Source organism: Rissa tridactyla, chromosome 15 (assembly GCF_028500815.1).
Source record: "Rissa tridactyla isolate bRisTri1 chromosome 15, bRisTri1.patW.cur.20221130, whole genome shotgun sequence".
NCBI lineage: Eukaryota > Metazoa > Chordata > Aves > Charadriiformes > Laridae > Rissa > Rissa tridactyla.
Genome location: NC_071480.1, coordinates 7,584,148 through 7,596,653, shown reverse-complemented (window position 1 = coordinate 7,596,653; position 12,506 = coordinate 7,584,148). Strand labels below are relative to the sequence as shown.

Genomic DNA, 12,506 nt, shown 5'->3' with positions numbered 1-12,506 from the left:
TTCTAATTAGAGACATATTTTAGAGGCAACAACTATGCTGTGTCCCTTGACTACTTCTTCTAGCAATTGGCCGCAACCTTTACAAGGAGAATTGGTCTGAAAAAAACCACGTGGGTTACACATCTGGGTAAAGTGTTAAGTAGTCGCCTCACCGGTTTACAACAGGAATTGCGAAATGGACATTTGTTCAAAGATTTTAACATCTTATTTTCATTTCACAAAGTCAGCCAAGAGAAATCAAGTGACTAATGTCACCAATAAATAGCCAAGAATAAAATCCAAGTGTTTAATTCTCCCCCTCCCCATACAAAGGTAGTAAGTCACCATCATGTTCGCCCAGTAACAGACACACAAACACACAAACACTGTGAGCTTTGAGGTGATTTCTCTTTACTTCACAGTCTTGGCAAAACAAATCTGCATTCAAAAGTCATTTCACATTAATATATTAATCAAACGTTTTCAAAATAAATATATATTTTTTAAAATAACCATTTCTTTACATCACTGCAGTAGCAATTCTAGAAAAGTCAGTGCACAGACAGTAGCAATTTGATTAATGAGCTAGACTCAAACAAAAAGAAAACAAGAGGTGGACCTTTTTTTTTTTTTCTCTCCAAGCAGGCTGCATGCAGCAAGTCTCAGCAGTTTCCTAGCATACCGTCTTTCTTCACACTTGCCGGGAAGGATTTTCTCTCTCTCAGCTGTCAGAAGTCAGTGAAGTCTTGATTTGTGCAAAGCTTTGTACAACGCAAAGTTTTGCAACCTGGATTTCGATCGGTCCTGCAGAGGTTCCGCATACTGGAGTCGTCGCTAATGAGATCAATGAATCAATGCTACGGAAGGGAAACGCTTCAACCCTCAGTCCAAGGAACCCGCGTTCAAGTTACTGGGAAGTAAATTCACAGCTGATCCAGGAACACTAACGCCATTAAACAACATTCAAACGAGCAGCTCAGTTGTACCTAAATAGCTTATTCCAACGTTTTGCATATTCTCTCACGTGCTTCCAGAGCAGAAATAAAGCAGCTATTTTCTCCCCATTAGCTATTAATTCACCAGTTAAATCACAGCAGTAAGACGCTTCACTGGCCAAAAAGTGTAACTTGTGTTACGGGGGGGGAAGTGCATTATAGGCTATAAAGAGAATATTCAGGACTTCGTGATCTCAAGCCCACATATCTAACTGGAAGAAAGAGACAACCGAAAATTAGTGTTCCCATATGATCTAGAACTAGTTAGATGCTACTAATCAACCCTGTAAAGAGTAGTATGTTTTCTTAAGAAGGGAAGCTCGTCAGCATCATCATACATAGTGCACAGCAGGAAAATTTGGAGGGCTACCAGATTATTTGCTATGATTGTCAGGAATGACTTAGCTAAAAAAAAAAAAAAAAAAAAAACACCAACAAGAAAGTTTAATAGGTATCTATTTCCTTTGAGATCCCAAAGGTACCCTTTGAAGCCCTTTCTCGGTAGCAGAGGGAAAAGTTGGATGTGACACTCTGGGTTGAGAGGAATACTCACAGACATCCCTGTGATGCTCTTGGCTGCACACTAAGGTAAAGTCAAGACACGCCTCCGCTCCCCCAAGAGCCTTGTTTCCATGTTATGAGCACATTAATTATCAGTTTGGAGCAGTTGCTTATTCTAAAGCGGTACAATTTAAGTATCAAAAGAAACAGACGTAAGGGAAATGATCACAGATGAAAAGAACCTCCAGTTCTAGTGATGCCGCGTGCCGGGAGAAGGAAATACTGTGGTAGGACAGCAAACCCTCAGAGCTCTAACGAAGTAACCCAGGCTGCTGAAATCTCTCCCCTTGCTCTGCACACATCTACCACTAGAGTCCATGAAAGCTATGTGCCTCGGGGGAAGGCTCTACTCCTCAGTGCTATGGACCATGCCCCAAGATTCTGCCAAAATGGGAAGTAAGAAAGCAATGAGTTGTGGAGAAGTTCTCTGTTAGCTTATTGGTTTTTCTTGTCCTCTGGTGGGAAATATGGAGGAGGGGGTGGCTGGTCCTGAAATAAAGACAATACAAGAATATCAATTCGTGGTTAAGGAAGAAAAAAAAAAAAACAAAAAAACCCAAACACCAGCAATGACAAAAAAAACCCAAATCAATTCAGACAAACTTTGCTGTGTCACTGAGAAAAAGAAATGCTAAATACACACTTGGGCTCACACTGCAATACCAGAATGATAAAGGAACTTACCGTGGGCATATAGACGTTATGTGGGTTGACGGGGCTGTAGTAAGCACTGGCAGCAGCTTCGGCAGCCTTCGCTTCAGCTGTCACAGAAAGAGAAGTTACAGATTTGGTGACACACAGAGAACTTTTACAATCAAACAAAAACTCCACACATTCTTGGAGCACTATTTGACCAATGCCTGAGTTGGAAAATAGCTACAACAAACATGACAAGTGAGCACTATCTCCTCTGAGTACTAAAGATTCAGTTGCCACAGGACTGTCAAGTCAGAAGTGAAATAGTCCCAAGATTTAGTTTGGAAACATCACCTGGGACTTGCACGTTAGCCAACAAATAAATGCTAACGGCTTTTTTGCCTAAATACAGACAATACCCTTTAAAAAGGCAGTTAACAAACCATCCTTCTTGGGAGTGAGAACGCAAGACAAAACAAAAATCAGCACAACTTTATAGCAGCTCATCATTTATGGATGGTAATTTATTAAGATAATTTGGATCCTCTGTTTCTGCAGAACACAAAAGTCTTGTAAAACCATCTGGATCAGTGTCACTTTCCAAATAATAGTTCAAAGATGATGGGTTGATTATTCAAACAAAAGAGAGAAGTTAAAGATATTTGTTTGGATAAGAATTAATCTGTGAGAGATCTATGGTTGTGTCCAACCACAAAGACTCTTTTTTTGGGGCTGGTTCCTGACCCACCCTCCATGCAGACCTTTTAAGACATGTTCAAAATAATTTTGATAAATGCCAAATGAGTGAAAACGAGACTGGCTTTTCCCCAGCTCCTTTCCATTATCTGTTCCTCTGTTCCACGTAATTTAAGCAAAAGTAACCAGATTAGAGCAAAATGGGGGAAGGGGGAGCAAATATCAGCAAAGCCACAGCTGCAAACTAAAATGGAATAGAAACATATTTCACTGTCAAATTTTTTTTATTCATCTAGCAGAGCAAGATTATCACAACAGGAGGATCATAAACTGTATTTTTTCTGCCACAAAAAGAATAAATCCAGCTGCAAAATATCTGCTAATGGTATCCACCCTGGAGAGAATCAGGCTGGCCTCCAGACTGAGATGGATACACAAGGCTGGAGATTAGGGAAGCACCCTAATCCCTCTCCTAAATAATTTTAACTTCAAGTGGAGCTTCTAAGTTGACTCTAAGTTCCCAAAGAGACAACAGACAACAAACAATATCTGTGTCATGGGTAACAAAACCATTTTCAGCTAATTCACCTGAACATACTTCTTACCTGCAGGAGTGGAGGGCAGGTCTGGACCGCTGACGGGGGGTTCCATGGGCCCCGGGTACGGCGGGGGTGGAAGCTGCATGTAACCCATGTCTCCATCCGCCACAGGAGGGCCAGGATAAAACTCTGTCAGGAAAGGAAATAACACAGCAAAAGACTTAACTCTTTGGCTAGGTCACAGCATACAGCCAAAACAAGCCAAAGGTAAATATAATTCAGCTCAGAAGCAAAAGTTGCACAAGGCATCAGATCCAATCTAAAAGACTATGTAAAATTAGTGTTTCTTCCTCTTTTTGCCTATTTTAACTATTGCTAACTAGAGCAATCCCCATCCTCAATTCCCAGACTTACCAGGAGGAGGCGGTGGGTACGGATAGCCCCCGTTAGCTGCAGCTGGTGCAAAAGCATAGGATCCATTTGGCATATAGGAATAGCCATAAGCTCCATTGGGTATTTCGCCTCTGGAGACTGGAAAAGTAAAGGTAAAGTTAACCTCATCAAAACATCAAGCCTGCATCAAATGCAGGCAAAGATCTCCAAGAAACTTAAAGATCCTTATCTGAAAAACAAGCAACCTCCATCCCAATAAATCTGCTGTTCCTTGGATGTGAAAAAAGTATTTTGTAAAGCAGGCAAGTTCCAGATACAGCCTGAAACTCGCATAAATTTGAATCCAACCTGTCACAACCTGAAACTGCCCTTGCTGTGAGATGAAGGCAAGGCCTCCTGAAACCACAAAACTGTACGGCAGAGACCGCCAGACTCCCATACCTTGAGATGCCACTTGCAGCATGCGCTGCCCAAACTCGATTGCACCCCCAGCTGAAAAGGTCATCTTGAACGTGGCGGATCCTTCCCAGCCGCCTGCAGGGAGGAAAGACAGAATTCAGAAGGAAGGACAGTCCGTTTCGATGCTATTTAGCTTCCATGCTTTATCTACAGATGCCCTGTACATAGCTCTTTAAAGAGCTTATCCCAAGTAGCCAAGAAAAAAAAATGTTGATAATGTGGCAGAATTACCCTATTATCAGAAAAATTCACATTGGGCAGTATTTTCAGGTCAAGAGACACCTGAAGAAACATCAATGAGGGAGACATTCAAAAGCTTACTAACGTTGTGCCTGTTTCTGCACCAGCTGCCGACAGACCAAGCTATCAGGAGTGCTGGATTTGCTCTAGCTTTGTATAAGATTAGTGCAGAAGACAGGGATTTTGTTAATCCCGTTTGCTAAAAAGCCTTTGCAACTACACCTAACTGTCAGCTATAAATTAGTTTGGGAGTCTGAGTGCCCAGTGAAGCAAAGAACTTAATGAAAAACATGGTCCACATAAATCCATTAGAGTCCATAGAAGATATTTGAAGTCAGGATAATAATAATAAAAATAAAAAAAATTAGTGACATCTCATATTACAGACTAAAAAAGAAAAACATGCACAGCCCAGAGTCCCAACAATGCATCAAAGCAGAAGCTGTGTCAGTACTGAAACAGGGACATGTAGATTAAAGAGCCTTTTGAGCTAAACCAGACTCTCATGGCTGTTAAAGCAACACCCTCATTAAAGGAGAAGCCGCTGGGGAAAACTCACAAAGATTTAGCTAAAGCCGTTTGCCTTTCACAGAGTTTACAAAGTTTGTTGTTACTGCTCAGGCTTCCTCTCACGCTAGATGGTCCCCCACTTTACTCCCATCCAGAAGCTACGATGCTGATTTCAGGATTACAGACTGAAGTCCTAAGCACGGCACTGTGATCTCAGTGCCACAACCAATAGCCTAAATCAACCTGGGGATGAAAGAGTTTAGTGAACTACGTGCCTTTGGTAAAAAGCAGAAGCATAAAACACCGATTAAAAAAACATTCTGAAAATGTCTACCACAACCTTCACTTCAAACATAATATGAAATCACCCCTTGAAGATTCCCTCATTTCAAGACAGCCCATTCTCTTCCAAGTGTCATTTTACTGCTAAGATGCACTAAGGCAATAGCACACCTTTCCTTAAATTGTACAATAAATTGGTAATGGAGAACAGCACTCTGGAGATCTGCTCCTGAAAACCCAAACGGATCCAGAAAGGATCACAAGTCTTTGGCATGGGAGGACCTGGATGCAGAACCAAGAGGTAACCCCAACTGAGCAAAGCAAAATTACACTTGCTGACTCTGCTCTGTTGTTTATTCAGTGAGATCACTTGGCTGACTGAACTTAGTCTTTTGCACAGAGGGCAGGAATGACATTGGTTGCAGAACAGATCTGTTCATTGCAACTGTACAAGGAGCAGATAAGGAGGGTATTTTTAGCTGCTAGTTTCAAAGAAAGAAACATATTTTAGCAGTACTGTAAAAACCCATTTGGTCAGTATCCAGTTTCAGTTACACCAGATACTTACTTTGCCATGCACCGTGTAGTATCACTACGATAGAGAACATAGATCTGTACTATACATACCTCCTGCCTCTGCTTTCACTGTACCCTTGATATAATTTGCTCCAAAGACAGGCTGCTTAATCTCACAATCTTTCAATAAATAAAAGGGCATCACGAAAGACTGCATAGCATCCTTTCCCTTCGACACAAAGATAACCTGAAAAGAAAATAACATTACAAAGGGTCTTTAAAACAAACAGGAAACACAGCCCCAGTTTATTATCTAAAGAGACTTTTCAATGGACTGAAACTCCCTCCCACATCCGAGGCTCCTTGTCAGTTCTGCAAACCAAAAACTACGCAGAACAGCCACAAGGGTAAACTGAAGCCTCAAGGCAATAAAGCCTTCCAAGAAGGTTACCCTTGCTCAGATAATACTCCTCCCAGCTTCCAGAGAACTCGCTGCTCCACACAGCTATGACTTAGTAGCTGTGCTATTGCATTCAGCATTTCCAGACCATTGCTAATTTCCAATCTTGAAGATGCCTGATAGACTAAACAGCTGCCTGTATAAGAACTAATCAGATTTATTATCTTTTGACAAATAGATAGGATATGCAATGAATTCATAATGCTTCCCAGAGGGAGAGGATGAGCCATACTTCAAGGGGTAGTAGATTATCCTGACTTTCATGCATTGAGAACATTTAAATACAGAATTGCAAAGAGCCCTTATCTCCTTACACAAGATAAAGCCTTTTACTACTTACTCGGTAGGGAGTCAAGAAAACACTCCCTTTCTTGGTCCCTTTGAAGGCATCTGGCATAGGTTCGATATCACTGAAGGTCATTTCTACGTGATCATAGGTCATCAAAACGCTGCAAACAAGATGAGAGAAGAGACACAGCGTCACAGTGTTACAACTCAAGGCAGAAGTGCAATACCATGTAAATTTACTACCTAAACTAACCTACCAAAACTGGCTTTAACTCGGCAGACAAAATCAGTCTGGCTTGCATTGTTTTTTGTTGTTGTCAGTAGCATTTTAAGTAGTACTGGCTGCTTGTTCTCAGCCTTGTGTTCCCTCTTCAGCGTGCTGGCACAGCTACCACAGTCTGCACACCCAGGCAATGAATTTAGTCAACTGACTGATCAACCTCACAAGACATATTTTTTTTTAACTTGTGTTGCATTTCTGCTGGATCAGTTCCCTAATTTGGTTCACCACAAGTAATGTAACAGAGGAAGGACTGCTGAAGCAGGAACTACTCAGGCTGCCTTATGCAACATGGCTGTTGAAGATCTAACCACAGCTTAAGCATCTCTGTCACACAAATGTGATCAAGAGGAACCCCCCTTTCTTGTCACTAGACTTCACTAACCCTGTTGCCTGCACTGACTCCTTAATTCTCAATTAGAAACTGACCTGATTAAAACCAGTGCAATACCGTTGCATGGATACAGAGGGTAACTTGTATTGACATAACAGCATCCACATTAGGGACTCTAATCCCTAAAGCTGCAGAAACCTCCACCACCTTTATCTTTGGCAGCTTATGTGTTACCATCCTCAGTCACTCGTGCTTCCCTTCTGCCAGCAAGTACCTGTCCCTCCAGCAAAAGCTCCGGAAGGGCACAGGGGCCAGCAGCTCTGTTCAGACTACAGCCTATCAGCTGAATCAACCACAATGAGCAGCCTGGGCTGCAGCATGAGAGGTAACCCCTGATCCACGACAGGCTGACAACTGGGAACAGTAACATATTAAGCTGCTGCAGTTGTTTGTTGCAATGAATGCAAATTTAAGCCCCAGAGCTGATCTTACTAAATTCTTCTAAGAAGGGTCACATCTCAATGGGAAGTCAGGTGCAGAATTCCTGTACCAATGTTTAAATAGCCTCATGGAAAGAAGCCCTGAAGAATGAACTTCTCCTTTGTCCCAAAAGCAGGTGACTGCCACGTCAGAACCCAGACAGGCTGGCAGACACAGAGGGTGAGGACAGCCCATTGCCATGCAGACAGAGACAGCTCTGTGGAGGCTTTCTGTTTCCATGGTTATATCCCAGCACCTTTTTCCAACACTGTTGCTACTTCCCGAACACACGAGGGGGGTGTGCGCAAGGAACCCAGCAAACCAAACCGGGCAGGCAGCCTAGGGCTTCCCAAGCGGGCTGCTCTTCAACAGAGGCACGGTGCCGGTGCAGCACCTCCTGCAGCAGCGGGTGGCAAGCGCAGGATGAGGCATGAGGCCAGGCCAGAATCACCTGGCTGAGGACTGAGCTCTGCCAGCCCTCGATGAGCGCTTAGGGGAGAGGCTGGGGAGAGCAGTACGAGCCAGAAGCAGGCAGGGGGGCCGGCAGGCTGCGGAGGGGAGCGGCGTGAGGGGGGAGGCCCGCGGCTGCGGCCTAGAAGCGCTACCCCCGGGGGAGACCCTGGGGAAGGGGGATATATACAGCCCCTACAACCGTAGGGAGAAGGGGGGAGGATGAGCCCATACAAGCCGGCACCAAGAGGGTTAAAGCAACCCCTCCAAGCCCCTCGGCACCCCCCGCTCCCCACACAACCCTGAGGGGGAAAGAAGGGAAGGGGAAGGGAGACAGCTCCCCGCTACCAGCCGGCCGACCGCGTCCGGAGGAAGGAAGGGAGAAAGGGATGGCGCCTCACTTCTCGCTGTTGTTAACGATGACGCCGCCGCCCTCCGAGTGGTTCCTGTTCAGCGCCATGGCGCCCGCCTCCCTCCTCCTCCTCCTCCTCACAGCGCCGAGCCCAGCCTGCGCCTGCGCGGCGGGACGTGGCGGCAGAAGCGAGGCGTGACGGGACTGGTCGCGCTGTGCATGCTGGGAGTTGTAGTCCCCGGGGCGCCCGCCGGCCGCCATGACAGCCCGGGCGCCCCGGGGACTGCTCGGTTTGAGGGGTGCTTCCCACCCCGCTCAGCCCCAAACCGGGTCCCCACACACCTCCATCGCCGCCCACAAAGCCCAGGCCCACACACTGTTGGGAGCTGCTGTCTCCAGCCTGGCCATCCCTGTGAGGAGACCCGCAGCCTCCTCTCTGCTCCTGCCGCGATGTATAATCAATGTTCAATAGACACAAGGAGTAGTGATAATTTGGTAACTACAGTAGTGTCCGAGAATGATCAGGTGCAAATCAGGGCCTGTCCCCCCAAGAAAGTGGTAGGACAATTAACCCAACTGAAGTGCATCTACACTAATGCACGCAGCATGGGGAATAAGCAGGACGAGCTGGAGGCCATCGTGCAGCAGGGAAACTATGATGTGGTTGCCATCACGGAAACGTGGTGGGAAGACACACACAAGTGGAGTGCTGTAATTGATGGCTACCAGCTTTTCAGAAGGGATAGGCAAGGGAAGAGAGGTGGTGGGGTGGCCCTCTATGTTAGGGGCGGTTTTGAATGTCTGGAACTCAACACTGTGAATGACAGTGTTGAGTGTGTATGGATAAAAATCAAGGGGAAGGCCAACAAGGCAGATATCGTGATGGGAGTTTGTTATAGACCCCCTAATCAGGATGTAGAAACCGATGAAGTATTCTACAAGCGGCTGGCAGAGGTCTCGCGATCATCTGCCCTTGTTCTTGTGGGGGATTTCAACTTCCCGGATGTCCGCTGGGAATACTACACAGCAGAGAGGGAACAGTCCCGGAGGTTCCTGGAGTGTGTGGAAGACAACTTCCTAACACAGCTGGTGAAGGAACCTACTAGGGGAAGTGCCCTACTGGACCTACTGTTTGTTAACAGAGAAGGTCTTGTGGGGGATGTAAAGGTTGGAGGTCATCTTGGTCAGAGTGACCATGAAATGATAGAGTTTTCAATTCTTGGTGAAGGGAGGCGGGGAGCCAGCAAAACTGCCACCTTGGATTTCCGAAGGGCAGACTTTAGCCTGTTTAGGAGCATGGTTGAGAGTGTCCCTTGGGAGGCAGTTTTGAAGAGCAAAGGTGCCCAGGAAAGCTGGTCATACTTCAAGCAGGTGCTCTTAGAAGCACAGGTGAAGGCCATCCCCATGTCCCGAAAGACGAGCCGACGGGGAAGAAGGCCAGCCTGGCTAAATAGAGAGCTTTGGCTGGACCTCAGGAAAAAAAGGAAGGCTTACATTCTCTGGAAAAGGGGCTTAGCAACTTATGAGGATTATCAAGATATAACAAAGCTATGCAGGGGGAAGATTAGAAGGGCCAAAGCTCAATCAGAACTCAGCTTGGCCACTGCAGTTAAAGATAACAAGAAGAGATTTTTCCAGTATATCAACAGAAAAAGGAAAACTAGGGAAAATATAGGTCCACTGATGAATGAGATGGGTGCCCTAGTGGTGGAAGACACAGAGAAGGCAGAGTTACTGAATGCCTTCTTTTCTTCGGTCTTCACTGATAAAGCCGTCCCTCACACATCCCATACCCTGGAGGCAAGGAGGAAGGTCTGGAGAGAGGAAGATTTTCCCTTAGTTGAGGAGGACCGGATCAGAGACCACTTGGCCAAGCTGGACATTCATAAATCCATGGGCCCTGACGGGATGCACCCGCGAGTGCTGAGAGAGCTGGCAGATGTTATCGCTAGACCACTCTCCATCGTCTTTGAAAAGTCATGGGGAACAGGAGAGGTGCCTGAGGACTGGAGGAAGGCTAACGTCACTCCAATCTTCAAAAAAGGCAAGAAGGAGGACCCAGGGAACTACAGGCCGGTTAGTCTCACCTCTGTCCCTGGGAAGGTAATGGAGCGACTCATTCTGGATGTCGTCTCCAAACACATAGAGGAACAGGAAGTTATTGGAAGTGGTCAGCATGGATTTACCAAGGGCAAATCATGCCTGACCAATCTGATAGCTTTCTATGATGTTATAACGGGTTGGCTGGATGAGGGGAGAGCCATAGATGTCATCTACCTTGACTTTAGCAAGGCTTTTGACACTGTCTCCCATAACATCCTCATTAGGAAGCTGAGGAAGTATGGGCTAGACGAGGTGACAGTGAGGTGGATCGAGAGCTGGCTGAGTGACAGAACTCAGAGGGTTGTGATCAGCGGCACAGAGTCCAGTTGGAGGCCTGTAAGGAGTGGTGTCCCTCAGGGGTCAATACTTGGACCAATTTTGTTCAATATATTCATTAATGACCTAGATGAGGGGACAGAGTGTATCCTCAGCAAGTTTGCTGATGATACCAAGCTGGGTGGGGTGGCCGACACTCCAGAGGGCCGTGCTGCCATCCAGCGTGACCTGGACAGGCTGGAGAGCTGGGCAGAGAAGAACCTAATGAGGTTCAACAAAAGCAAGTGTAGGGTCCTGCACCTGGGAAGGAAGAATGCCAAACACCAGTATATGTTAGGGGCGGACATGCTGGGAAGCAGCTCTGAGGAGAAGGACCTGGGGGTCCTGGTAGACAGCAAATTATCCATGAGCCAGCAGTGTGCCCTTGTCGCCAAGAAGGCCAATGGCATCCTGGGCTGCATAGGGAAGACTGTGGCCAGTAGGTCGAGGGAGGTCATTCTCCCCCTCTACTCTGCACTGGTGAGGCCACAACTGGAGTACTGTGTCCAGTTCTGGGCTCCCCAGTTCAAGAGGGACAGGGAACTACTGGAGCGAGCCCAGCGAAGGGCAACCAAGATGATTGTGGGACTGGAGCACCTCCCTTATGAGGAAAGGCTGAAAGAGCTGGGACTCTTTAGCCTGGAGAAGAGAAGGCTGAGGGGGGACCTGATCAATGTTTACAAGTATCTAAAGGGTGGGTTTAAGGAGGACGGAGCCAGGCTCTTTTCAATGGTTCCCAGCGACAGGACAAGAGGCAATGGGCACAAGCTAGAACATAGGAAGTTCCGTTCAAATACACGGAAAAACTTCTTTACAGTGAGGGTGACAGAGCACTGGAACAGGCTGCCCAGGGAGGGTGTGGAGTCCCCTTCTCTGGAGATTTTCAAGACCCGCCCGGATGCAGCCCTGAGGGATGTGCTTTAGGCAACCCTGCTCTAGCAGGGGAGTTGGACTAGATGATCTCTAGAGGTCCCTTCCAACTCTGAAGATTCCGTGATTCCGTGATTCATTTACCCAGCTCAAGCCGGCTTAGGTTTTATTAAGTTTCCTCTGTTTTCAGGGAGCTGGAGAGGCTGAAGAGGTGGGCCCGTGTGAACCTCATGAAGTTCAAGCAGGCCAGGTGAGTTGGGGCAATCCCAAACTCAGATCCAGGCTGGTGAGAGAATGGATGGAGCGCAGCCCTGAGGAAAACGACTTGGGGCGTTGGTTGATGAGAAGCTCAACATGAGCCAGCAACATGCACCCACAGCCTGGAAAGCCAGCCACATCCTGGGATGCATCCCCAGCAGCGTGGCCAGCAGGGCGAGGGGGGGATTCCGCCCCTCTGCTCCGCTCTGGGAAGACCCCACCTGAAGTACCGAGTCCAGCTCTGGAGCCCTCAGCACAAGAAGGACGTTGGAGCGGGTCCAGAGGAGGCCACAAAGATGCGCCAAGGGCTGGAGCCCCTCTGCTGTGAGGACAGGCTGAGAGAGCTGGGGGGGTTCAGCCTGGAGAAGAGAAGGCTCCGGGGAGACCTTAGAGCCCCTTCCAGTCCCTAAAGGGGCAGAAAAGCTGGGGAGGGACTCTGGATCAGGGAGGGGAGCAATAGGACGAGGGGTAACACTTTCAAACTGGAAGAGGGGAGATTTAGATTAGATA

At 46.9% G+C, this 12,506-nt stretch overlaps 1 protein-coding gene across 1 annotated transcript; it reads right to left on the bottom strand.

Moving 5' to 3' along the window:
* Positions 1-363: 363 nt before the first annotated feature.
* Positions 364-8,620, bottom strand: WBP2 (WW domain binding protein 2). The gene is made up of 8 exons (XM_054221804.1): positions 8,500-8,620; positions 6,607-6,715; positions 5,918-6,053; positions 4,241-4,333; positions 3,821-3,937; positions 3,473-3,595; positions 2,220-2,296; positions 364-2,024 (listed from the first exon to the last, which is right to left on the bottom strand). Exons 1-8 carry the CDS (start codon positions 8,556-8,558, stop codon positions 1,971-1,973), a joined length of 768 nt encoding a protein of 255 aa, XP_054077779.1. The 5' UTR covers positions 8,559-8,620; the 3' UTR covers positions 364-1,970.
* Between the last annotated feature and the right edge of the window lie 3,886 nt (positions 8,621-12,506).